The sequence below is a fragment of the Stegodyphus dumicola genome, chromosome 6, assembly GCF_044657685.1.
Source record: "Stegodyphus dumicola isolate Sdum_Otavi_A_Nest chromosome 6, ASM4465768v1".
Classification (NCBI taxonomy): Eukaryota; Metazoa; Arthropoda; class Arachnida; order Araneae; family Eresidae; genus Stegodyphus; species Stegodyphus dumicola.
Genome location: NC_140773.1, coordinates 218,071,768 through 218,099,666, shown reverse-complemented (window position 1 = coordinate 218,099,666; position 27,899 = coordinate 218,071,768). Strand labels below are relative to the sequence as shown.

The following is a 27,899-nucleotide window of genomic DNA, read 5'->3' as shown; positions in this document are numbered from 1 at the left end:
GCCTGGTTAATAAAGGTTCGTCTACTACTATGCACACATGCAAACCCTCTAACTTCAATATCAATACTGACTGCCCACAGTTGGAAAATCTAAAGACTTCTCGGTTAGAGTAGATTGAGGTATTATCGCGAAGTGGTTGTTTCACTTATCGCCAAGTTGTTGTTTTATTTATAGTAATCTGAGTAGTTGAATGTTATGGAAACCCTATTATCACATAATTGGTTGAGGTAGATTTTGAATGATGGGAAAGATTTGTAAGGGCTTGTGGTGTGTGTTGGTTAGGAAACACATTGCTTGTTTTGTGGTTTAGATGGTAGAATGGCTGAATGTGTTAAGATTAATTTGAAGCTTTTGTAGGATTTAGAATGAAAAGGGAAAAGAGCATTAATTGAGTGGTGTGTAAATGAAGGTTAGTAGCCATTATAATTGTTCTGTGTGTAGGATGGAAATGTGTATGGTTGAACGTCGGAGGATACTGGCACTACGAAGAATATTTTTTACTCTTATTTTTGTGAATTTATGTGGCAACGTCGTTATACAGATTCTAGTTCAGATAATTTTAGGAAGTTTTTGGATGCTGTTAAGGAATTTTATATGCCGCAGTCTGAAGTTGTAGAAATTTCTAAATAAGGTAATACGATATTTGCTTTGTGTAGTGCTTAGATGCATATGATGAATTTCCTTTTTTATGTTATTTTATTGAGTAATGCATTTACATATTTTTTGTTTGGCTCTACTGTACAATTGGTTGCTCTTTTGATTTTTTAAGCGAAACTAGGTTGATGTGTACATGGATAAAGTCAAGGGGGTGAGCAATGCCAAGTTTGTGCAATTCTCTGATTTTTTTTTTAAAGTGAAAATAGGTCGTGTACACAGATACCGAGTTTGTATAGTTCTTTGACTTGTTATTTTGTCTTTGTGTAGCGGTGATTTTTGGTGAAAAAATCGCCGCCACACAAAGCCAAAATAACAAGTCAAAGAACTGCACAAAATCGGTATCCGCATACCACCAAAAATCGCCAATGGGCATCTGTAAATATATTTTTACCGACTACTCTAAAAAACATCATCAGAACCAGATTAAAATATTAACAAATTACTAGCCATATTACATAATAAATGAGCCCACATAGTTAATTTTTTAATAATATGTTATAGAGTGAAATGCAAATTTACTGTCACTGCCTATAACTTGTTACTAAAGTAAATCAATAATCAACGACAAAACTTCATTTTTAACCAATAATTTGTTAGAAATGGAAGTCTGTGTGATTATTTACTTCAACCAGTTGTTTGTCAATATTTTAATATGACAGAAATGCTGCCTTAAGGGCATTTCTCTGAAACAAATGATCTTTTTATAGAAGATGCATACATCTATATAAAAGACAAAAATTAGGCAAAAAAGACAACTTTGGATTACACCTCCCACAGATTTATTTTTACTAATTATGTACTGTTTTCTAGGTTGTGTTAAAGATTTTCCTACAGGATGCAATAAACAACACAAAAGAAGAATATGAAGGTAACCTTTATCAATTAAATAAAGGATGCAGCCATTTAAGACTGAACACTTATAACACTAAATGTTACAAACAGGTTACATGTTCTAAAATGCTTACTCAATGGTTGAGGCTTCATAAATGCCTGCATCCATGTCTTTTTCAGTTTATTAAGATCTTCTGAACTGTGCAAAGGTAAAACTTGTGATATAACACCTTCAGCTAAACATTTTGGAACTAAAAGCAAATAATAAATGTATGAACAATCATCATTTAAATATAGTATAAAACAGTTATTATCACATATATTATCAGCTATGATGCAGCAGCAGCACATCAGCTATTATGATGCAGAACATCATAAGGAACTACTGGAAGGAATTCTAAGGCAGTAATATTAACCCTCTCGCTGCATATCCCACAATTTCCACAGGTAACTTAGAAGTTTGCATGACAGCGATTTCCGCGGGGATGCATTTTTTCTCTTTGCTTAACTCTGCATTCAGCTCTTTTCCCATTCATGGTTTTATTTTAGGTTTTCTGTGATGTTTAATTGTTTATTCAGATCTGGGTTAACAAATGACATTAGTTGTCCATATTTCTGTGAAATATACAAGCATGTTTTGTACCATTTTACACATTCTTTTCAAAGCTCAAAGATGCCTGTAGTTCAACTTTCAATCCCATAAGACTTAATTGCTCGACATTTTGCTGGCCATATACCAGCAAATCCAATCAAGAAAAGACTCATAGACAGTGTGTTGTTTGTTGTTCAAAACTGAAACTGGCAAAGAAATTCCAAGAAAAAGTGAATTTGGTGCAATGACTGCAAGGTAGGCTTATGTATCGAGCCTTGTTTCAAAATTTAATACTAAACTTCATTTCTAATAAATGTTTTGTAAGTATTTTGCACATTTTCATTAGCATATATGTTTTACCTTTGTATTTCATAAAATAAATCACAATTTAACCAAGATTAATTTTTAAAATTTTTCTTTTATATGATTATTTTTCAGTTTCGATTTTCCGACAACCTTTACTTATGGTCTAATTCTATATTTGAAAAAAAAAAAAAAAAAAAACTCTTTTACAAAACTTTCTGGCTATTTTAACTCTAAAATATATGTAGATGTGAAATATCTAAAAAAAGTATGCAATTTTTCAACTTACATTGATAAAAAAAATTATGCAGAGAGAGGGTTAAAACCCATGAGTAATAAATCAGTCTATTATTTTTCTTTGCTCTTGGTTCTCACTTTATTGTTGTTTGTTATTTTAAGAAATTCCTAAAGTATTCTTAAGAACTTTAAGGGGGGGATACATTCTGCATTTTTCTTAAAATAATTTTTGTGCCTAAGCAAATTACTTTCTAATTCTGTATGATATTATTAATTGATCAAGAATGTGATACAAAATCCCAATTGGAAAATTTTTGATAACTAAAATTTGAATCACATGGAACAGAACAGGGAGAAAGTAAAATTTAAGACATTTGGAGACTTCAAAGATACTGCAACCTGATTCATCAAAATTTCATATAATATAGGATGTAATTTTAAATTCATACAAGGATCAGAAAAAAAAAAAAAAAAAAATCTTAAATAATGACTTCCAAGTTTATCTTCAAGATAGACAAAATACCATAGACTAGTACTTGCTATAGAATAGGCCAAACAGATCGCTACGATGAAAGATAATATGAAATTAGGATGTTCAAAATGAACATTTTCCAGATATATGAAGAGTAATTCAAATACCAAACTCATGAAACAAAGAATAAATCTCTTTTGGTGAAACCACTTGTTGATAAAACAGCAATGGTAAAATAGAACATTGATAAAATTCCCGTACTTTCATCTTCCACATATTTTTAGTTTTGAAGCAAATATGGTATTTCTTTCCCTAAAAGTAATAAAATATAATAGCACATAAAATTCAATTAATAATATTTTAGGATCACAACTACTGATATCCATACCTAGAACTACAGTAGGGATCAGTTTGAATGTTCTACAATCATAGATCAGAGGGCTTGGAAAAATGAGTATTTTTCACATACAGCTTTTATAATAACTGAATAAAATAAAAAGCATAAAAATTATGCAACTTTTTTTTTATACAGTTGTGAACACAAAACTATGCTTAATAAAAGTGGATAACTTTGAAATGAGATCTCGTTCCAGTATACAGATGATCTATGTCTATGAAACATATACCAATACATTTCTCAGTAAGATATACATCTTGTATTTATGAATCATAATGCAAATATAAACAAAATGGTTTTCATACTCAAAAGGAAATCAGCATTCTGAAAATAAAAGTAAAAAATTGCTATAAAATCATTGATTCAATTTCAAATAACTTTACTTCTGAAATTTAATACCATGGATGCATGAAATTAAACGAATATGGTCTCAATTTTGTGCATAAGAGTCTCACATTATGTCTTTCAGTTACACAAATAACAAATAAAATCAAATTTAAGCTCTTTGCATATTCTTCATTAGCATATTATTGTTACTAACATAAAAATTTGAGCATTATATTGCATATAAAATTAAATTTATATACATTATAACTCTCATCAAATAATTTGTTTCTCTTTCAAATGGCTAAAATTGAAATTCATCAAAAAAAAAATTTCAGATTAAAAAGTAATACGAAATTATTATGTAAAAGATATAAAAGTAATAAACTGTTTATTAAAACATTATATACAGTGTGTATGTCAAGACAAATATGTCCTAAATAGCATATTTAAACAGATATAACATGTTGTAAAAAAATATTACCTATAGGTTGACCTTCAATAAATTTTATATGAAGAAGCTCATCCTTTTCAGAAGCTCGCAAACCATACAGCATATTTAATATTATACTTTGTCTTTCTTGACTACTTAAAAATACATCCTTGTTCTCAGATTGATCAAAGCATTCCCGCTCTTCATAAACGAATTCTTTCATGCCTCCTCCAAACTCAGGTTTCAAAGGCTTACGAAGTCTTTCTTCTTCAGCTCCTTTTAGTAAACTAATAAAAATATATGATGAATAAATTTCTGAAATATGTCACTAAAATATAATATCTGAAATGCTTCTAGATTTAAGCATTATATAATAACTAACATATAAAAACTACAAAAGGATGAGGGCTCTACTCTTATATGCGCCCTAATTTCACCAAATATGGCAATATGTGTTCTGCGCTGGTTTTTGGTGCGATTGCGTGTTGTATGGCAACCCTGTTGACATTCAAAAATCTTTTGCTGGAGTGGCTTAATTGCTCGTTGGTTCGTGTCGTGCATGTTTTGATATTGGCCTATGTTGTAATGATAGATGTGGTGGCAAGATTTGAGTGACATATTTTAGATTGTGTGGAAAATAAATTTAGTATTAATAGGTACGATATTGTAGTTGTTAACGAGTCTTTTGTTCACGGGTGTGTTTATGAGGATTGAAGTGTATTTTTGGAATTTCTGTGGGACTTTTAAAACAGAGTCCGAAATGCAGAGCTGCTATGAGAACTCGATGAAGAAGGGCATTTCTGATAGTTCTTGTGTGGATTTGCAGTCAAATGCTTGTTACATAACTGCCAACCTCTAAAGATAAAAATTCAGAAGATTTCTTCCCCAAATTCAGAAGATTTCTCCAAAATTCAGAAGAACACGAAGAATTAATATCATGCTTTGATATTAAAAAAATAACAATTTATACAAAAAGAAAAAAGAAAGTTGTACTTACATTAGTAAATCTCAATTAAGTAGTAACTAAAAAATTTATTAGGAAACATAAAACAAGAACTTAATGTTACACAAAAAAATTATTGCAATGAATTTAGAGTGCATTTTTTGGCTTTAGCCAAAAATTCTTTGGAAAATTTCCTGTCATAACAATTAGTTTCCTCATAACATTTAGCAATTAAAACATTTTCTAGAGTTTTTGGTGAAATTGAAGAACGGAACATAGTTTTGTTTTTCTTCACAACACTGAAGACTCTCTCGCACTCAGCATTACTGTGTGGAATTACGAGAATAGCACATAAAACTTTGCTAGTCTATCATATTTTGGTGTTCCATCAGCTCTTTTTATTCTTTTTAAAGTACCAACCAACGAGAACATCAAGTCCATCTTCTCCAGAACTGGCAAAGTCTTCAAACTGTGCAGCAGAAAATTGGTTCTGTAGTTCATCTAAAGCATTATTATGGCATTCATTTTCTTTAATTGTTAACAAAAATGGAAATTTATCAATAAAAAAACGAATCTTTTCAAAAGATGAATTTTCAATTTGTTTCAAATTTTCCACTTCAGCATTTAAAAAAACTTCATTTTGCAATAGAAACTTCCTTACAATGTAATCACAGGCTGAGGAAAAGTACTTTCTAACACATTGAAAAAATTCTTTTTTCTCATGATCTTTCAAAGAATTTACAAGTTCCCTGGTTTGATTTCCAATTATAAGATCATTGTCATCCTTTTGATTTGCCAAACTATTATAGGCAACACGAATCAACACACTGTTTTTCACAGCGGACGGTTTTACAAACTTAGTATAAAGTTCTTTCAAAAGATCATTAAGAATTTGGATAAGCAGGGAAGATTTTGGCGAAGCTGATTGTAGAAGGGTATTTACACTTTCAAAAATCTTAATGGTACTTAACACAAAACTACAATATGCTTTGCTCAAATTCGAAGAAAGAATATAGAAAATCCTTTCCTCTCGGCTAATAGAAGGCTGTTTCTTCTTCCCTTCAACTTCTTTAACAAAGTTGACGTTTGAGGAGTCTTCTAAGCATTTTCTTTTTAAAGGGTTTGATTCTGTGTGTTGGCTTTTCCCTTTTAAATCATTTTGATTAGAAGCAAAGTTGGTTTTCGGAATCTTATATACCACCAAATTTGATGGGATCTGTGGTTTCGTTTTGGTTTCTTCATGAAAATATTTTAGCAATGCATCCCACTGTTCAATAAACCTTCCTAGCACTCTGCCTAAGGATAGCCATCTCGTGCATACATGTTTCAGAATTTTTCTCGTTTCACCAGAGCACAGTTCTTGAAAATTCTTTAGGTTTTCTTTCCTTTTTACACTTTTTTCCAGATAGAAAAACACATCAATCAGAAGCTGGGCAATATTTAATGGTAAAGCAGCGGCAGCTTTTTCTGCTGCCAAATTAATTAAGTGGCATGGGCATCCAATAACAATTAATTCATTTTGTTCTTTTTTGAGGAAAGAGGCTAGACCCTTTTTGTCACCCAACATGATATGAGCATCATCTGCACCAAATGAAATGCAGTTTGATATTGGGATGTTAAGTTGTTTCAACTCATTAATTACCAAGGAGGCAATATTTTCCCTCGTAGCATCTCCATTTAACAATGGAAGACTCAAAAGATGAGTTTTCATTTCATTGGAAACATCACAGAAATATGTGACAACAATGGGGTAAAGCTTCCAATCGCTGTCGTTGCTACCATCCATTGACACAGAAAATGCTGAATTCTGGAGTGCAGCTATCGTTTTACTTTGTGGATCGCAAGCAATTTCGTTCACAATAGAAGATGTTTTCGTGCGAGCACAAGCATATTTCTGAGCAATCTTGGAGTCGGGGAAACATCCGTCTGAAAAGTTGACCGGCGTGATCGGCACGTTGTGTTTGATGAGGAATGCAGTAAACAAACACTCTGCCAAAATGACATCGGCATCCGAATTCGTAGCCGAATTTGAAAAAAATTCATCCACTTTCTTTGACGTTTTCGAAGCCGAAGCATTAACTTCATGCTTTTTAGACTTAACATGCTTCACAATGTCGCTTTTTCCACCGTGACTTATTATGAAGTCACACACGCACACATTGCAAAATGCATAGTTATTTCCTTTGAAGGATTCTTTAATTGTTGGAAATTCGGCTTTGTAGGCAGGCCGAAAATATTGAGAATAAGGTTTTTTTGAATTCATTTCGTAACAACGACGTACTAAGAAAATTCGTAGCATGTGGGGGGGGGAAAAACAATAATAAATAATCCCACAAAGAAAAGAGTGGGAGAAACAAGTTCAGCGGCGAGTTGGGAGAAACAGCAGGTTACTGGATTCGAAGTAGTCGGTAGTTGGCGATGCAATTGGCAAAAATCGCTGAATTGGCGAAAAATTCTAAAATTTCGACAAAAATCACTAAAAACACTTGAAAAAGGAAAAAAATCGTAAAAAATGGATTACGATCGTAAAATTGTAAAGACAAACGCATTTTCGTAAAAATTACGAAAAATTCGTAAAAGTTGGCAGGTATGTTGTTGGTAAAGTATGTGGTTGTCAGCAGAGTTTATGATTTGGATCGTGGTTTTGGTATAGTAAGTTAACTTTGGAGGAAGTTTTTATTATTACTTTCGAAATTTTGAATCTCAGAAAGACACGTGATATAGCAAAATCGTGGCACTTTTGTTCAGAGATGTTGTGTGACTGGCAAAATTTTATTCAGGAATGTATTATGGTAAGTGCATTTTATTTTACTGTTATTATTTTGAGAATGTTATGTTCATTGTTTTTTTTTTTTTTTTACTATGGATTTTTGTCGTTATTGTTGTTTTCTGAATTGTTTGTAACTTAGTTTAGTTTATCTGGTTGATTTGTGCACAATGCCTAGCTTGTGCAATTCATAGATGATTTTTTTAAAGTTTAAACAGAATACTGTGTACATGGTATTCTTTAAAATTTATTGTTATGTTGTTGAAATTTATTGTTATGAAGCGAGATGTGCGTAGTTCGTAGATTTCTTCGCTGCCTAGAATGAGCAATTCGTAGATTTTTTTTTTAAGTTAAAACATATCGCTGTGTACATGGAAGTCTTGTCAAATATTTTTGGTTAGAAATTTTATGTTTTTACTATCTACATTTTTTGTTTTTGTTTTGGATTTTTAGCTTAAATTCGTCTTCAAAACTTACTTTTTGCATGTACAAAAAAACGCGTTTTTGGAGACATTTTAGGCTTAAAATTCAAAATGTAGACAAAAAATTTAGGTAGTAATATGGCGGGAGTTTCTCGCCAAACTCAAATTTAGGGACCTGAGGGCGCATATAAGAGTAGTTCCAAAATGAGTATAAAGGGTGATAATTAATCCAAAGTTGACCAAAAGATACACTACAAACTATTTTTATGACAGACGTGTATTATGAAATAAAAAAGGCCAATAAATTAATACTATTATATACACGTTTCCCCTTTAAGTTCAGATACAAATTTGAGCAGATATAGTACAACAAATTATTTATGTTTGTCACATTCTTGCCACTAGGTGGCGGGCATCTCTTCCTTTACTTTTGCTGTAATTAAGTTCCGAGAAGCAGTCGAGACTGGAACCGCTCTGAGGAGCGTAAAGGCTCAGAACTAAAAATGTACTGTCTTAAAATAATTATCACCTACCTTGTAAATAGTGTATATTAGCTTTTTATTCCAAAATATAATTAAAAGACAAGATGGCTTGTTAGCAGTAATAGAAACTCTTACTGAAAACGTGATTATTAGAAGCCTGGCATCGTGAACACTGAAGATGCAGCAGGTAAGGAATTTTACATTAATTTTATTATAAATAGAAGAACCTGATGCAACATTTTTATGGCGCCCGAACAGGGACTCGAGGTTTTTTGAAAAGTTCTAATAAAGTGAATTCAAAAGCTGAATATTAAAATTGAAGATTTTAATACTTGTTCTTGAAGTATTCAGCAAAAGAATAATTTTGTTTTCTAAGTAAGAGTTAAATATTTGTTTTTCATGAGACGTATATTTTTTGTGTAAATGTTTGAATCTAAGAAAGATAATGGCTGAAGTAGATAAATTAAAAAAGAAAAGAAGTATCTTAAGAACTGCCGTTACAAAACTATTTAAGAAAATCGAAAGTGAATTAAATAAATCTGAAGGTAGTATTAATGAGCTCGAAGAATTGTTAGAACAGCTTAATGCTAAAACCGAAACGCTATCTAATGCCGATGTGGAAGTTGAACCAATTCTGAGTGTAGATGAATTCGAAATTACAGAACAATATCGCGAGAAGATAACGTTATGGAAATTCAGGCTTAAGAAACGGATTAAGGAACTTAATCATGACTTAAATGCACCGAACACACAGCAAAATATAAAAGATACACCTAATGTTAAATTACCAAAACTTTCGATTCCCGTATTTTATGGGAATAGTAGTCAATGGCTTACTTTTTGGAATAGTTTTGAGTCCTCAATACATAATAACGAATCATTGAACAAAGTAGACAAATTTAATTACCTGAAAGCATATTTAAGAGGAACAGCTGCTAGTTGCGTTCAAGGACTTCCGTTATCGCCGAAACATTATGATTCAGCAATTCAAATCTTACACGACCGTTTTGGAAGGAGAGACATTCTTATTAATGCGCACATGAATAATTTGCTGAATATTGAATCATTAAAAAATGCGAATGACATAAAAACATTTCGTAATTTGTATGATAAAGTACAAACACAGATTAGATGTCTCGAAGCGTTAGATGTTGTATCGGAATCTTACAGCGCTTTGCTGTGTCCGATGATTTTGAAGTTATTGCCTTCAGAATTAACGCTTGAATTTCATAGAACACAAAATGTTGGCACCGATTATAACATAAAAGATTTAATGTCATTTTTACACGCAGAACTTTCATCCCGTGAACGCACGAGGTCAACGGTTTCGCAACAGCAAAAAGTATCCGATCGGCGACAGTCTTCTTCCCCCCCTGGAACGAAAATCGCATATGGTTTCTCAAATAGACATAATAAACCAAAGATTCCGACCGCTACTGATTTGTTTACAAAATCCGAATGCAGAGAGGAAAATATGAACTGCGTCTTCTGTAATCAATTCCACAAGATTTATGACTGTAGTTTCGTTTCCGGCTTATCATTACAAGAAAAAAGGGACATTTTAAAAAGAAAATGTGCTTGCTATAAATGCCTTAAACCACACCATTTGGCTCAAAACTGCAGAACAAAAATAACTTGTTCTATTTGTAAAAAACAACATGCAACTATTATGTGTAATAAACAAAATCCTTCTGTCGAGGTTTCGGAAATTAAAAAAGACGAACAGATAGAAAATAAAGTACTTTCAAATCAAGCAGGATGTTCAGAAGTATATTTGCAAACTTTAATTGTTCGCATATATGGAAGAGGGAATAACCAATTTGTTCGAGCGATAATTGACACTGGAAGTCAAAACTCATACATAAGCAGGTATGCAGCAGAAAGGTTACAATTAAGAAGCTTAGGTGAACAAAGTGTAACCCACGGACTTTTCGGTGGCATAGAAGTTTCGGAAAAACATAAACGTTATAGAATAAAATTGGGTAGCGTAGATAAACGGTATAATTGCGAAATCAATGTATTGGATGAAAGAAAAATATGTTCTTCGGTCCCTAAAATCAAAAATATACACTGGATTAGGGAACTTAGAAGAAGAGGAATTTACGTCAGTGATGTTTTTGAAAATTGCAGATTATTTCAGGAGAACCCCCAAGAGATTCATTTGTTGTTAGGGGCAGATGTTGCTGCAAATTTATTTATAGGTAAAATCGAAGTTCTTCCTTGGGGAAGATTAGTTGCTGTAAGTACAAGACTTGGGTGGACAGTCATGGGGAAAGCGAACACTGACAATTACGAAATAGAAAATTCCTTTTCCACGCTTTCGTTATCTTTACATATTTCTGATGCCACTCTGTGAAGAACTGTGGAGGCTTGATGTTATCGGAATAAAAGATCCAGTTACAAAGAAGGCTAAAGAGGAAAGGGATTTGCAATCAAAATTGCAGTTCGAAAATTCTGTATCTCTAAACGAAGAGGGGCGTTATGAAGTCGCACTTCCGTGGGCGGAGAATCATGTACCACTTTCCACCCACAAGGATTTAGCGTTGAAACGTCTACAATCTACCCCCCAGAAACTTTTATCTCAAAATTTATTTTCTTCATACAATGCAGTTTTTAATGACTGGTGTAACTTAGGAGTGATCGAAGAAGTTAAAGAAAATATTGCGGTTGACTATGGACATTATTTACCGCATAGACCGGTGATCAAAGAAAATAGCTCAACACCAATTCGACCGGTGTTTGATGCGTCTGCGAGGAAACAATCGTCTCCTTCTCTAAATCAGTGTTTGGAGTGTGGACCAAATTTGATAGAACTAATTCCATCTCTTTTGTTGAGATTTCGGGAAGGCAAGTTTGCTGCTATAGCAGACATTGAAAAGGCTTTCTTACAGATCAGTGTAAGGCCTCAAGATAGAGACTGGCTTCGGTTTTTCTGGTGGAATGATGTGGAAGAAAGGAAAACGAAAATATTTTGTCATACTAGGGTAGTATTTGGGGTTAAGAGTAGTCCTTTCCTTTTGGCAGCTGTTATAGAATTCCATCTACAAAAGTACATGACAAATTCTTCATATGATACGGAGATGATAACTAAACTCTTGCGTAGCTTCTACGTAGATAACGTTGTTGCTAGTTTTGACAAAGAATCCGAGATGATCCAGTTTATAGAAAAATCTCGAGAAATAATGTATGAAGGAAAGTTTAATCTTCGAGGTTGGTTACATAACGGAGATAACTTGAAACAGGAAACTATTTCACCCGTATTGGGTCTGTTATGGAACTCTCAGAAAGATAATTTAACTTTGAATCTGAATTGGCTAGAATATTTTGAAATGGGTATAATAACGAAGAGAACAATTCTCGCTGTAACACACAAAATATTTGATCCTATTGGTATTGTGAGTCCTGTTCTCTTGTATCCTAAAGTATTGTTGCAGAACCTATGGAAAACAGGAATTTCTTGGGATACTGAAGTCGACAAGAGTACAAAACAAAATTTTGTGAACTGGCATAAAAGCCTTTTTCTCTTAAGTAGTAATGCGTATGCTGCTGCAGTTTTCTTGAGAACTGTGACGAATTCTGGAGTTGAAGTTCATCTGTTGGCATCGAAATCTAGGGTAGCTCCCGTGAAATCTATTACGATCTCTCGTCTGGAATTGATAGCTGCCACGATAGGTGCCAGACTATGCTCTTCTGTTTTAAATGGTTTACAATGGCAAAATGTGGAAACGCATTTTTGGACGGATTCTACAACAGTTTTGACATGGATTCAAAGGGAAGAGATTGTCTGGGCTGTCTTTGTGGAAAACATAGTCAGGGAGATTAGGAAACTGACGGATCCAAAAACGTGGAAACATATTGCTGGAACAAAAAATCCAGCTGACCTCCCATCAAGAGGTTGCACCGCTAAACAACTTTTAGCAGTTAGATGGTGGGAGGGCCCCGACTGGCTGAAGAAAAATCAGGAAGAATGGCCTATACAAAAGGAAATACCGGACATGGAAATAGTGAATTCAGAAAAAAGGAAATCAGTCATTTCTGCACTAAATACGCAAAGGGTAGAACATTTTTTTGAGAAATATTCATCTTACCATAAAATGTTAAGAATAACTGCTTGGATATGCAGATTTATCAACAACTGCAGAAGACCAGATTCTAAACAATCAGGAGAACTCACGGTCCCTGAAATAGAAACTGTAGAAAAGAAAATATGCAAGATAATACAAATAGAAGCATTTGGCAAAGAACTTAAAGTTAGCAACCTTTGTACCTTTTTTGACTCAGATGGCCTTATTCGGTTAAAGACCAAGATTACTAGAAGAGAGGAAGAAGAAAATTTTCTCTGTCCAATTGTATTGCCCTCAAATCATGACTTAGTTCATAGGTTAATTTTAGATTACCATTTGCGACTATCCCACGCTGGTGTGCAATTCGTACTAGCCAATATTCGACAGAAATTCTGGGTCCTGAGAGGAAGAAAAACAGTACGTAAAGTTCTTATGAAGTGTGTTCGCTGTAGAAGATATAGCGCAAAGAATATAGAGACTGTTCCAGTACCTCTTCCTGAAGATCGAGTTAGAGATGCTCTGGTGTTTGAAGTGACCGGAGTCGATGTAGCCGGTCCTCTTTATTTACGAAAAGGAAAAAAGGCATGGATCTTGCTCTTTACTTGCGCGGTCTATCGCGCGATACATCTTGAACTGATAGAAAGTTTATCAACAAATGCGTTCATCTTGGGATTAAGGAGATTTATTGCCAGAAGAGGTCGTCCAAGTATTATTTACAGCGACAATGGCACTAATTTCGTTGGAACTGAAAATCTTTTAAGATCGATAGATTGGAAAGAAATACAATGTAATTCAACTAGTATGAGAATACAGTGGAAGTTTAATCCCCCAACTGCTTCATGGTGGGGCGGTTGGTGGGAGAGGTTGGTACAAACAGTGAAGAAGATGTTGAGAAATGTTCTCGGCAAGTCCTGTGTCTCTTATGAGGAAATGTTGACTATACTTTGTGATATCGAATCAGTAATCAACTCAAGACCCCTTACGTACCTTTCAGAAGATCCAAATGATCTTACGGCACTAACTCCTTCAATGTTTCTACAAGATGTGCACGACGTCGGAGTGCCTGACTTAGACTACCTGGATACCATTAATCTGACAAAAAGATACAAGTTCTTGCAGAACTTAAGAGAACATTTCCGCAAAAGATTTCGTGATGAATATTTAGCTATCCTAGTGCAAAAACCATCTAAACGATCTACTCGGACTATCAACAAAAATGACTTGGTGTTTGTCGGCAGCGACAACAAGAAGAGAATAGATTGGCCAATAGGTCGTGTTGTAGAACTATATCCTGGGAAAGACAACGAAGTACGTGTTGTCAAAGTGAAAACTGCAACAGGTGAACTCCTAAGACCTGTGAAACGTATTTATCCTCTCGAACTTGATAGACCTAACTTGTTTAGTGACTTCACCATGAACATAAAAAACTCTGCGGATAAGTGTTACAGTGATATGAACTATCAAACTAGATATGGACGTAAAACTGTAAAACCTCTTACATATTTTTAAATTGCTATACTAATTTTTGTTTCTTTTCAGTATTTTAGAAATTTAATTGTCCTAACAGTTGTCAATTGGAACATGTTATCTGGATATGGTATGAATGTAATGCAGAAAATGTTTAGATGTGTAATCCTTCTTTGTAAGTATTAATTTTAGAGCATTAGTTACTTTTCATATTTGTGAAAGTTGTACTTGAATTTTTGTTTGATTATTGATAAATTTTGTTTTGATTTTCCCATCTTATCGAGGTAAAATCAAAAGGTGGGAGGATGTCACATTCTTGCCACTAGGTGGCGGGCATCTCTTCCTTTACTTTTGCTGTAATTAAGTTCCGAGAAGCAGTCGAGATTGGAACCGCTCTGAGGAGCGTAAAGACTCAGAACTAAAAATGTACTGTCTTAAAATAATTATCACCTACCTTGTAAATAGTGTATATTAGCTTTTTATTCCAATAAATAATTAAAAGACAAGATGGCTTGTTAGCAGTAATAGAAACTCTTACTGAAAACGTGATTATTAGAAGCCTGGCGTCGTGAACACTGAAGATGCAGCAGGTAAGGAATTTTACATTAATTTTATTATAAATAGAAGAAACTGATGCAACAATGTTGAAAATTTTATAAAATAAAAAACATAGCCAGTTCACACTGACCTGAAAGTCTGAAATTAATATACATCTGAATAGCTAAATGTGTTAAGTCCTGATCCCTTCACTTACATGATCAAGTCATTATTAGAGCCACCATCATGTACAATTATCCAATAACAGAAAGCACACTTTTCGTTCAAAATTTGTGCAAATATTAAGCCTTATAGAGGCTGAATGGAAGTTCAATATCAATCATGATGGCAAAAAGCTCTGATTTATTTCAAGTTAGACAAGGGTATGATCACTGAGCACCAAATGCTAATGTTTCAAAAACTGTAAGATTTGTGGATTGTTCCTTTATGATTTATGTTGAGAGTATCAAGAATGAGCTAATGGCAAATTTTGAAAGATTGGAAATCAGAGTGCCATGAGAGATCACAGGAGTAATTGTTACCTTTAAAAATTAGTGAGAACTGATTCCTATATATCTGTGGATTGCTAGAAAGTTTCCGAAAAGAAGTATGTCCAAGGAAAAAGCTCAGCAGATTTTGCTGTATAAAGGACTCTGCAGTTACTACTGCACTAAGACTTAAGAAGATTCATCAATATCGGTGCCTGTAAAGCTTCTTTCAGACATTTTTTTTTCCACCTATTAGGCAACTTTATTCCACTATTAGGCAACTATTAGGCAACCACTATTAGGCTATTCCACTATTAGGCAACCAGACCTTGTACATTACAAATACTCGTTTAAAGATATTACCTTTTTTCAATTTCATGTTAACTTGGTATGAGAACTGACTAATCATAGCGAGGCAAATAAGAAATGTTATTTAGTTGAAGGTTTTGCTGAGTCAGCTACACATTACACATGTGGAAGTGATTGGCTATGGTTTAAAACCTCTTAAATGGACTTAGTGAGTTTTACGCCTTAAACCACAAAGCATCATGACAAAAAAAAAAAAAAAAAAAAAAAAAAAAACTGTTAGCCATGTTCCTGAATGTTTCTAAAAGCCACATTCCTAAATCTACATGATTACGGATGCTAGAAACATTTCCAATTAAAAATTAAAAAAACCAATACCAAACTAATTTTAATTACTTTAGATTTTTTTGTAGCTATAATAAAAATTTATTTTCAAATCAGTTAAACTGCTATTAATAAATTTATTCTCTTTAGCAACCCTATGGGTGCATCATTGTTTTATTTCTGCCACTATCCTGTAAAGAAATTGTTTCTTTCAGAAGAAACCAACCCTAATCTGAACTAGCTTTCAGCTCGATGTACAATATTTCCATCGCAAGATCTTTGACTATATAGCATATTTAAGATTAAATGAGAATATCCTTAGCAGAGGAATTTTTAAAAGAATTTAATCCTCAAGTAAAAAATATTTTTGAAAAATCATTGCTGAGCCTTAGAACTTTCTACATAATCGTAGACTTGAAGAAGAAAATAATGTGTAGCAGCTTTTGGCATAAATAGTGCTGCATAATTAAATTATTCACGCCATCCAACAGCTTTCAAGCATGTGGTCATGGCATGACAGAGTTCAGAAATGTATATGGCAACAGCAGTGGAGTAGCGAGCATAACTGGCACCCGGGGGAAAATATCTTTGCCCTGGGTGCCTCCAACCAAAAAAACACAGTGATATGATAAAAATCTTGTTCGGAGACCATTTGGTGCCCTTCTTTCGAGCAGTGCCCGGGGCATCATACACTCCCTTGTCCCCCCCCTCACTATGCCACTGGGCAACAGTAAAGATTTAAGAAAAAATTTTAAAAGGGAAAATAATAGAATAACAGTAACTGAAAAATTATATAAGGATAAACAATGCTTTAAAGATGTTGAAGAGGACAGACATTGAAAAAATAAGTGTCAACAATGGAACAGGAGTTCAAAGCATATTTTATCTTCTGACTTTAGATATTTACATGACTGGCAATTCTTTCTTTTTGCAATGTGAATGCACTCATTCTACAAGTAAAATTTTCTATTATAATACCAACATGCATATCTTAAGTGTAATGTTAGTTTCAAAGAAGAATAAAATATTTAAGAAGGTAACAATACTTAGATTTATGACAATTTTGGTTATAAAATGCAGTTTAATGCTGAACCTGAATGATTTATCATGTTCAGAACAACCAGTGTTTAAGACTCTTAAGGCACTGACTGATATTCTCTTCCAGGTTTTTAGTTAGTACTTCCACCAGCGAAGTCTTTATTTTGAAAGATTATTTTGAAAATGCGTGAAGTTTTGATTTCATCTTCACCCGAAGATAACAAAGAGCAAAATTTTCAATGGAATTTGAAAGTATGATAATGTAGCACTTTTGGGAATAGCCAGGAAAAAAGATCGACTAGTGTTAGTTCGTTTGCGTCTTTCTGTCTCAAACAATTTAAAAGTGATTCATTTCAAAGATTTAATCCCAAACTCAGAAAAGTACGAAGAAGAATTTATAAAGAATGTAATGACCAGCAAAACTGATGAAAGAAAATTTATTGAACAAGCAGCTGAAAAACGTTTGCATGAAGATAAAGCTGCTGAAGATGAACGAACTGAAAAGAAACATATTTTTGAGATGGAAAAGTTAAAACTTCAACTGAAATATTGTGGGAGAAAAGTTATACCATATGCTACAAAGTACAAAAGTAAAGTTTAAACACACACTGACGAAACACAAAGCAACATGCTCAACATGAATTTAGCATGTGGCAAAGGCCGTATACAAATTCTACTTGAGATAATTTTAAACAGTTTTTCGATGCTGTTAAGAAATTCTGTTTGCGACACATTAAACCAAAGACACAGAAATTTCTAAATAAGGCAAGTGGATATTTTCATTTTGTACTGCACAGATTAGATTACAGGTATTTCCATTTTTATTTTGATTTAAAATGCAGTTTATCGAGATATTACTTTTATGTTTTAATTATATTTTGGACATTTAATTTCCATTTAATTATACTTTGGACATTTAATGCCTTCCCAAATAAAATGGTGCCATTTTACTTGGGAGGGCATTAAATGCCAAAAATATCCTGAAATATATTTCCCCCAAATTATCATTATATGAATTCATTATGATATTATAGACATATAGTATATCTTTACATTAATATTATTTCATAAAAACAATTACAGAATAATTAATGTATGATTATTTATGAACCTAGGATTAAACTTACTTTTCATATGATGTAGTTAAATAAAATCCATATACATTTGTATGTCTGTGATGACGGACTTCAACCATAAGTTCGGGGACATTTGTTTTCAGTTGTGTCAAAAACCAAACTAATGTTTCTTCTGTAGTTGATTGAGGAAATGTAACAACAACATCACAGTCGTGGCTCGGGAGACTGTTTTTCCATACTTGTCCGGCTGCCAGAAGCTGACGAGATACTGATATTCGTTTGCGTAAAAGTCTGCCAGCTATGCAAGAAAAAAATTTAAGACTTTAATTTTTACAGTGAATGGATTACAACACAATGTTCATCATCATTACTTCATTTAACATAAAAAGCTTTCAAAAATTGTGACTTGTCACACATTTGTAAAAAAATCCAGATTCTTTATGACTATCCACTCCCCTACTGAAAAGTCATGAATTCACTGCCGACTTTGAAGAACATTCATAAACTCACTGGTAAATAATATTTCTAAGTTAATGTGCAACAGCCATTTTTAGAATGTCAGCCCATTAAGAATTCTATAAACCAGCAATCAATCAACAAACTTTAAAAGATAGATAATAAAATAATAGATAATAAAATGCGGTACTATTCCGTTTTGAGGACCATAAAAAATTGCTAAACTATTGTTGATGCGAATGCTGTCAAAAATAATTGCGGCAACCCTAACGCAAGAAAAGAAGTATAATAGTAAATAACTATCTAAAGATTGTTTTAATTTATACAAAAAGTTAATTTCATATAATAAATTTTTATTATTCTAATTTATATAAAAAAGGCTAAACATAACTGAATGGAAGCATAAGAGTAAAGAACTATTTCAGATCATTATTATAATTTATATAAAAAACGGCTAAACATAACTGAATGGATTCCTGCATCGCTATTTCGTTACCGAGCTATCACTAAAGCATAATTTCATCTCGTTGGTAGTTCAAACATAATTTTCTATAATGAATAAAGCCTTTTTTTTTTTTTTTTTTGAAAAATTTCTACTGCAGACCTTTTGTCATGAGCAATTCCCAAATTGTTAAATCCATAGGATATCAAAAAAGGATTTAAAAATTAAACTAGTATTTCAATGGCGTCTTAAGAAATATAGAACTATCTAAACTTACGCAATTTGAAATCAGCGTGCATGCTAGATTTGGCGCTTTTGCGCACACATTTTTGTTGCAATTTTTTTATGGTCCTCAAAACGGAATACAGTCAAAAGTCGTTAATTCGGACACCCATAATCCGGACCTCAAAGCTACAAACTTTCTGCGCATGTGTCTCATTGACGCACACGCGTAAGACCTTTATGGCTTTGAATACATTTACGCATGCGCGTTTGATGTATAACGGACAGTATAAACTAAGCTAAAATTATCTAATTCAGTTAATGTTGCAGATTGCGTTGTTCCTTAATCTTCGAATTGGATCCAGCTTATTATTTTTTGCAGACTGTTAGAGCAATTTTATAAAAGTAAGCATGAACTTTCGATTATGTCAAATAGAATTTCTGATATATATTTACTAATATGTAAAGGATCTAAAAAGCGAAAGTATGTTTCGAAGTCCATTAAACAAAAAACGGAATTGCTGCAAAAAATTGATAAAGGCATATGCTTTGTTTCTCGAACCATTCCGAAATCTGTTTATCAATTTCACGCTGCTCTGCGGTGGGGTGGGAACGCGGCGGCGTGCAATGAATTGGAAGTTGATCTGTCAGCACTATCCTTATCTTCAGGGCAGATGTTTGTATTTTATTTGGCTTATAATTCCTTACTAAATGTAGTATTTCATCTCGATGTACTTCGTCTTTGATATGATTTAAATCAAATTCCTCGTCATTATAATTTGCTTTCGATAGTGAAGAAAGTGACATAGAGGTTATTGAAAACGAAAAAATTTCGATTGACAAATTAGTTTGTATTCTCAACACAGCAATTATAGGACTTGAACAGCGGAACTTTGTAACTGAACAAGAAATTATGTCTGTTTATAGAATTAAAGAGAAAGTCTTAAACAACTTACATTGAAAGAAATGTTTAATAAAATAAACAAATAAATATTAAGCTTTTTTTTTTTTTTTTTTGTAAATTTGGATACCTTTTACATCATAATTGTTTTTTATTTCATAAATTACCGTTTCATATTTTTAATTGTATAATTTCTGCATGCCATCTTACCAGATTTAAACTGATGATCTATAATCCGGAATCGTCGAAGTCCCGACGAGTTCGGATTAACGACTTTTGACTGTAGTACCAATGCGGTACTAAAATGCTTATCTTTTTTGAGAAATCCTTTTGTTATTTATTTTCCTGAAATGCCCTTTTTCCCCCCTCTTAAAATTTTGCATAATTTATATGTAAACATTTGATATGCATGCTGATAACAAATAAAATGACTCTTTTTTATAATTTTTTCCTACCATCAACTGCACTTGTTATACCCTCGATCATCCAGAATTTTGGCATATCTAAATTGGCATTTCTTGAGCTTTATGGATAGAAGGGCTTTAACTGTGTGTATGTTTTAAGTTTAAATATATGTCACCATTTGCTTCCACATAAAAAATGAAAATCAAGAGCAGAAACAAATTTCTTCCTTCTATAAATATCTGATAAACATTAATTAAATATTTGGCTAATCTTTGGAATATGGTAACAGGTAGTTTGGCGACATTTTGGTAGGCAATAAAGGTTACTACCTAGGACTTTGGGAATAATGTGAGAAGTACTCAGTTCCGATTACGCATTATTTTGTGTGAGGGAAATGAGAGATCATGAGATATGTCATGTGACATTAATGGACGAATTATAGTTCTTTAATCGGAAAAAGGGGGAAATCTGGAAAAAATCTGGAAATTTTGTATTTAGCTTCATTCTGTGTTGTGTGAAACAGTATTGGTTAATTTTTTGATCCTATGGCCCTATCTAAAGTGAATTCGAAATGGGTATTTAGTGGGATTGAAAGGGGTAGTAATAAGTCTTTTTTTAAGGTTGTGCGAGATAGAAGTAAAGATTGCTTATTAAGTTTTATTAAGCAGTATATTCTACCTGGTAGAATAATATCTGATTGCTGGAAGTCATATGTGTGTTTGGAGGATGAAGGTTTTCAACATCTTGCTGTGAACCATAAATATGATTTTAAAGATCCTGAAACAGGCGCACATACGATAGCTTTTTATTTAGCGGAGGAAATAAGAAAAGTTTATCCGCCACGTAATCAAGATTCTGAAGAAGATTAGGTAAGTTAGTATTTTTAATTATTTGAGGATATTATTTTTATGCATTGTTCTAAATGTAAGGAGTAAATAAATTAACAATGTATTATTGGAAAATTGTTATTAGCAATGATTTAGTTTAAAGTAATTAGGATTGTAAGCTAATTTTTATTAATTTAATGTATGTGCTTATTTATATTTTAAGTAGTGTTTTTTAATTTAATTACATTTTAATTAAATGATATTTATTTTGTGAATTATATGTTTGTAGCAATTTGGTATACATTTCAGTGGAAGTAAACGTGCATGGAAATAATTTAAATATTTGACACTAAGTATTTGCAACCATTTTTAATGTTTGCGTTATGAATTCGCTGGTGACGTTTATAATAGATAATTTAGAGGTAGAAGTTTTTAGATATTTTATTTATTTTATACGTGCAAATGTTCATCCTTGGAAAGGGTATATACTTTTTCGCGATCAGGTAATTTCGTGTCCTTTTTACCAAATTTAAAGATTCACAAAATTTTCATGCATTTTTGGAAATAATTTAAATATTTGACACTAAGTATTTGCAACCATTTTTAATGTTTGCGTTATGAATTCGCTGGTGACGTTTATAATAGATAATTTAGAGGTAAAAGTTTTTAGATATTTTATTTATTTTATACGTGCAAATGTTCATCCTTGGAAAGGGTATATACTTTTTCGCGATCAGGTAATTTCATGTCCTTTTTACCAAATTTAAAGATTCACAAAATTTTCATGCATTTTCGTGAAATTTTTCTAATTTATGAGAAAAAAGCAGTATACATGGATATAGAAGAGTGTGCGCAATGCCATTTTTGTGCAATTCTGGAATGTTTTTTTAAGTAAAAATAAGTCGACGTGTACATGGTTTAATTATATTTTAATTAAATGATAGTTATTTTTGAATTATATGTTTGTAGCAATTTGGTATATGTTTCAGTGGAAGTAAACGTGCATGGAAATAATTTAAATATTTGACACTAAGTACTTGTAACCATTTTTAATGTTTGCGTTATGAATTCGTTGGTGACGTTTATAATAGATAATTTAGAGGTAAAAGTTTTAGGATATTTTATTTATATTATGCGTGCAAACGTTCATCCTTGGAAGAGGTATATACTTTTTCGCGATCAGGTAATTTCATAGATGTCCTTTTTACCGAATTTAAAGATTCGCAAAATTTTCATGCATTTTTGTGAAATTTTTCTAATTTATGAGAAAAAAGCAATGTACATGAATATAGCGAAGAGTGTGCGCAATGCCATTTTTGTGCAATTCTGGGATTTTTTTTTGCTAATCTTTGGAATATGGTAACAGGTAGTTTGGCAACATTTTGGTAAGGCGATTAAGGTTACTAGCTAGGACTTTAGGAGTGTACATGGATAAAGTCAAAAGTGTGCACAATGCCATTTTTGTGTAATTCTGGGATTATTTTTAAGTGAAAATAGGTCGACGTGTACATGGATACTGTGTTGTATGTGCAATTCTTAAAAACGCTGCAAGCAGTGGGCGATTCTGCACTTTCTCCCAATTTTGCACCTAATTTTTGTCATGATTAAGCACTTTTGTTCCATAAAAGTTCCAGCATAAGCGTAATTCGGCTAGCATATTGTTGGAAAAAAATGTTGAGTAAAAAAAAAAAAAAAAAAAAAAATGCCTTTACTTCGTGAAAACAAACTGGCGTCCAAAAAAAAAAAAAAAAAACTAGCAGGTTGCTGTAGCAGGGTTGATCGCCAAATTTTCTCCATAAAATTGCCAAGTTATCATAATCGGAAGATTAATTGTTTTTTTAAGTAAAAATAAGTCGATGTGTACATGGTTTAATTATAATTTAATTAAATGATAGTTATTTTGTGAATTATATGTTTGTAGCAATTTGGTATACGTTTCAGTGGAAGTAAACGTGCATGGAAATAATTTAAATCTTTGACACTAAGTATTTGTAACCATTTTTAATGTTTGCGTTATGAATTCGTTGGTGATGTTTATAATAGATAATTTAGAGGTAAAAGTTTTAGGATATTTTATTTATGTTATACGTGGAAATGTTCATCCTTGGAAAGGGTATATACTTTTTCGCGATCAGGTAATTTTATATACGTCCTTTTTACCGAATTTAAAGATTCACAAAATTTTCATGCATTTTCGTGAAATTTTTCTAATTTATGAGAAAAAAGCAGTGTAGATGGATAAAGTGAAGAGTGTGCACAATGCCATTTTTGTGCAATTCTGAGATTTTTTTTAAGTAAAAATAAGTCGACGTGTACATGGTTACTGTGCATTTGCGATTCTGAAAAACGCAGCAAGGAGTTTGCGATTCTGGAGTTTTTCCCCAATTTTCCAGTTAATATTTGTCATGATTAATACCATAATCCAAAGATTAACCAAATTTTTTTACAATGCATATATTTATATTTTCTTTTAGTGAATAGTTTGACTATGGCAAAGCAAGCGAGGGCTACCTGCCTAAGGGAAGGGATGTCTTTGAAGTCTTTATAAAGTTTTACGAATTTATTAGGAAAACTGGTTGATATTATTCATGTCATGAAACCTTGGGAATATGGGGAAAACCTTGAAAATATCTATGCTGCTAGTCTGTTTGTGGGGATTTGGAATGGGGCAAACTACCAGTGTTCAGTAATTTTAGCTCTTGGCCACTAAACAGCCTTGGCTCAGTAAATGCACTACTTTAACTTTTTAATTTAATATTTTTGAAAGATATCTATATACAGTTTTATTTTATAAAACTTTAGATACACAATTTATCAATGTCTGCTCTTTTCTTTGCCTTCAAATTAAAAATACAATATGCATCTAATAAAATCGTAGCTTAATTATTTTTATCCCCATTACATTATTCACAATTAATTTGAAATTGAAACATACATAAATACTATCAAGATAATTAAATTGTTCTCTTATTAAAATATAAATTGACAAATTTTATTTTAATAAGAGAAAAATTACAAATTTAACAAGAGAAAAATGACACTTGAATGAAAAAAGGTAATTTTTTAAACTAAAATCCACTAAAAATCAAACAGCTGTTTAAGAAGAATGAACAATACCTTCATCCAAAATACAACTCCTCGCAGTGGAATAGCTAGTTACAAATAGGAAAATATATTTTCTGTAACATACAAAATTTGAGAAAAAAAAAAAAAAAAAAAAACAGAAGGGGAAGGGCAGTGATGCTTTACATTAAACATATTTTTTACTTTATTACAACCTTTCATTTAAAGTAATGCTTTTCCAAATGTTAAAGTATAAGTTTTTTAGTAGCGATATCATGGGCTTTCAACCCGAAGGGTTAATTTAGCTTCAGGGGTAAATGCGGTTAGTTTTTTGTTTACCTGTTAAGCATTTAGTTTTAGTTAATGAATATAGTAATAAACTACATTTATTCAAATTTTGGCATTAATCAATATATTCTCTAATTCTCTTGTTTAATTCATAAAACGCATTAGAAATAATATAAATTTACGTAAATATACACATATTTTATGAGTTTTGAAAAAGAAGGGGGGGTATGATTGTCTAGCAATGATTAAAACGGCCCGCGCGGGAAAAAAGTTTGAGAACCACTCAGCTGTATGATCTACAGAATACGCCGTTTTATATACAATAAATAATTTTCTCGAACATTGCTACGAAAATATGAATATCTTTTAAATGCGCCGATATCGGATTAAACTCCTATAAAATTCTCCAACCCATCGTTTAATTAAATTTATAGAATATACTTTGTTGTTTACCTTCTGACAGCGTCATCCGAGACACTTTCTTGCGATTGCGCATTTCATTCCCATTATGAGGTTTATAGCTTAACATTTTAGACCGCAAAATTTAGGAATGATGTATGACGCAGATATATTATAATTCTTCGATTGATCCTCACGGAATAAGTAATATATCTCGATTACATTTTTCGCTCGCAAATATCACTCTCACTCAACAGTACTCTCGCGCTGTACACAACTGTGACATTATCCGTAGATGTAATCCCTGGCATTTTGCTTTTCTATTGGTCCAAATCAAATATCTAAGTTTACCATATTTTATAACTTCTCGCTTCGCGTTTATAAATTGATTAGCAAATAATAAGAAGCTAATAACATTAAACTTTGAATTTCGTTAAAAATTTGTCTTGAAATTTTTTTCAGGTTTATAATTTTGGCTAACATTACGTAATTTAGGTTTCTTTTGTTTTGCAGGCAGCTAAATCAGCTTTTTCAATATTTTTGAATTTAGTAAAAGACAGTTGATTTTGAATGGATTAAGTACCCTAATGTTATAAATGTTCTAGTCACTCATCTTTTTAAATTTTAGAAAATTTTTGTGTATTGCTATTTGAAAGAGTAATATGAAGGCAAAATTCAATTATAACTAAAAGTAGTTGTAACCGTTTGAAAGTATTCCATTGCAACCCTGCAAAATGGATCAGGTCTATGTTTAACGTCATGTTGTTGTTTATGGTTTTGTAGTTTATCTTTCTACTTAAAATTCCCGAAACGGGTAGAATTACACATAAGTATGGGTGATGTAAAGTGTTATTTGAGGAAAATGGATTTCCCTAATGTTGTTCCAGAAGCACTAAGACACATACAGAAATTATGGCTTCCTGATTGTTCATCTCAACAACTTTCATTAATGAAAGAATTATCTGAAGAATTCGTTTTTTTCGAAATTGATAAGTGGGGAAACAAGAGGAATCAAAAACTGCCACCCATTAAGGAGCTTCAGATTGTAGAGAGGATAGCTTGGTATTTTAGACAACCTGAAAATGACCAGAAAATGGCTACTTTTCAGTTTCTTTTCCCGTTTGGTTCTTCGCTTCTTGATAACAGGTTACCCGTTTTAGGGAAATTATTATCCCTAGCTATTGCTACTGAGAATGGTAATGTTTTAAGTTACATAGGAACATGGATGCAGCTTTGCACCTGTGTATCTGATTATTCTGCATTTATAGCCAAAGCAGTAGTTCGTGAGCATATAAAACCGTCAGCACCTAGTGAGAGGATGAAGAATTTACCTGTCATATCACCAGTATTTTGTGCTAGCTTAATATCAGCAATTACAAATATGTATCTCACTAGCTGTCCTCCTGATCATATTATCAACATAATTTTAGAATGGATAAATAGTGTGCCAATGCTTTGCTTCTCACCTTTTAAATTAAGTATTCCAAGTAGTTTTAATTTTCCTGGTCCTCAGACACCTATTCCTGGACTAATGTTTTGGTGCATATTGTCTCCTTTGTACAAAGAGTACTCTGATTGTGCTGGAAGTTGCGACAGCAGTAATAAAACATTTTCATCATTATTGTTAGCTTTACTTCAGTGTATGACAAAGTCTGCTGCTTCGAGAGATCCTTCTTGGTGTGAAGCTGTTTCTGCTACAAGCATTATTGTTATTGCTGAAACTCTGAAAAAAATGAGTTACATTTCTAAGGATAGACTGGATACATCATTAGATAGATTTGCTATGTGTGTAGAAGTAGCTCTTTCAAGCAGTTGTTTACATGTTCACCCTGAACGCCTTGGTAAATTATTTTTTCACTGCTTACAACTGCCGTATAATCGTCCTTTAAAAATTGTTTTGCAAAAATGGAGTGCTGTTCTACGCCCTGACTCCTAATGAACAAAAGCACATATTGTATTATCTAAATTTATTTTTCCAGCACTCAGTCTGTTAATAAAATATGAAAATATTTTTTTTAATTTCTGAACATGTTTATAATTATAAATGATTGATGGCACTTTAGTTTATATAAATATCATGAAGTTCTTAGCATCTATCAATGACATAATAAACAAAATAAGTGTACATAACGTTTCTTTGAATTACATGCAGCATGTCCTCAAAATCTGAAATCATATTAAACCCTTACATTTACATCTGCTTTGAGGACAATGGCCATTCTGTGAAACAGCAGTGATTTTTGTGAGATGAGTTATAAAAACAGTCCACTTTCTTTTCAAAAAAATATTTGTTTTTTGATATAACTAATCCACAAAAACCTGAGCCACTGCTTGAAAGTGAAGGAAAGTTAAGTCTGTCATCATCAACTGAATATCAGAATGGCAGCATTACTTGGATCTGCACATGAAAAATAATGGAGGTCATTTTAAACATACAAGGTGTGACACGGAAAAAAAAAAAAAAGAGAGAGACTGGCCCAACAAATCATTGTACTTACAGAATCGGTTCATCCTGACATTATCACCTTCAAAGTAGTTCCCGTGAGCATTCACACACTTGTGCATTCGGTGCTGTCATTGCTGGTAACAGTTCTGAAACGAGGTTTTTTGAAGGCCCTTCAGGAGATTCTCCATTTTTGCCTGAACTTCTTCAGCTGAGGTAAAATGGGTTCGCTTTAAGTAAGATTTAACTTTAGGAAACAAAAAAAAGTTGCATGGAGCCAAATCAGGTGAATA

General features: G+C 32.4%; 2 protein-coding genes across 2 annotated transcripts in view; one reads left to right on the top strand and one right to left on the bottom strand.

Annotated features, from left to right (window-relative positions):
• wwk (anoctamin 8 white walker) overlaps positions 1 to 25,435 on the bottom strand; it is a 73,494-nt gene extending 48,059 nt beyond the window's left edge. Inside the window, exons 1-4 of the mRNA XM_035353733.2 lie at positions 25,218 to 25,435; positions 18,212 to 18,458; positions 4,298 to 4,533; positions 1,623 to 1,739 (exon numbers count right to left, since the gene is read on the bottom strand). Of these exons, the coding sequence (XP_035209624.2) occupies positions 1,623 to 1,739; positions 4,298 to 4,533; positions 18,212 to 18,458; positions 25,218 to 25,293 (676 nt within the window). The 5' untranslated portion in view covers positions 25,294 to 25,435. The remainder of the gene's footprint in view (positions 1 to 1,622; positions 1,740 to 4,297; positions 4,534 to 18,211; positions 18,459 to 25,217) is intronic.
• A 461-nt stretch (positions 25,436 to 25,896) lies between these two features.
• Positions 25,897 to 27,293, top strand: LOC118184091 (integrator complex subunit 15). Its single transcript, XM_035353732.2, has one exon. The coding sequence runs from the start codon at positions 25,996 to 25,998 to the stop codon at positions 27,097 to 27,099; it is 1,104 nt and encodes a 367-aa protein (XP_035209623.1). The 5' UTR covers positions 25,897 to 25,995; the 3' UTR covers positions 27,100 to 27,293.
• The last annotated feature ends 606 nt before the right edge of the window (positions 27,294 to 27,899 follow it).

Bases quoted from the DNA above. Each gene is read 5' to 3' on its own strand.
- LOC118184091 (XM_035353732.2), top strand. From the start codon at position 25,996: ATGGGTGATGTAAAGTGTTATTTGAGGAAAATGGATTTCCCTAATGTT.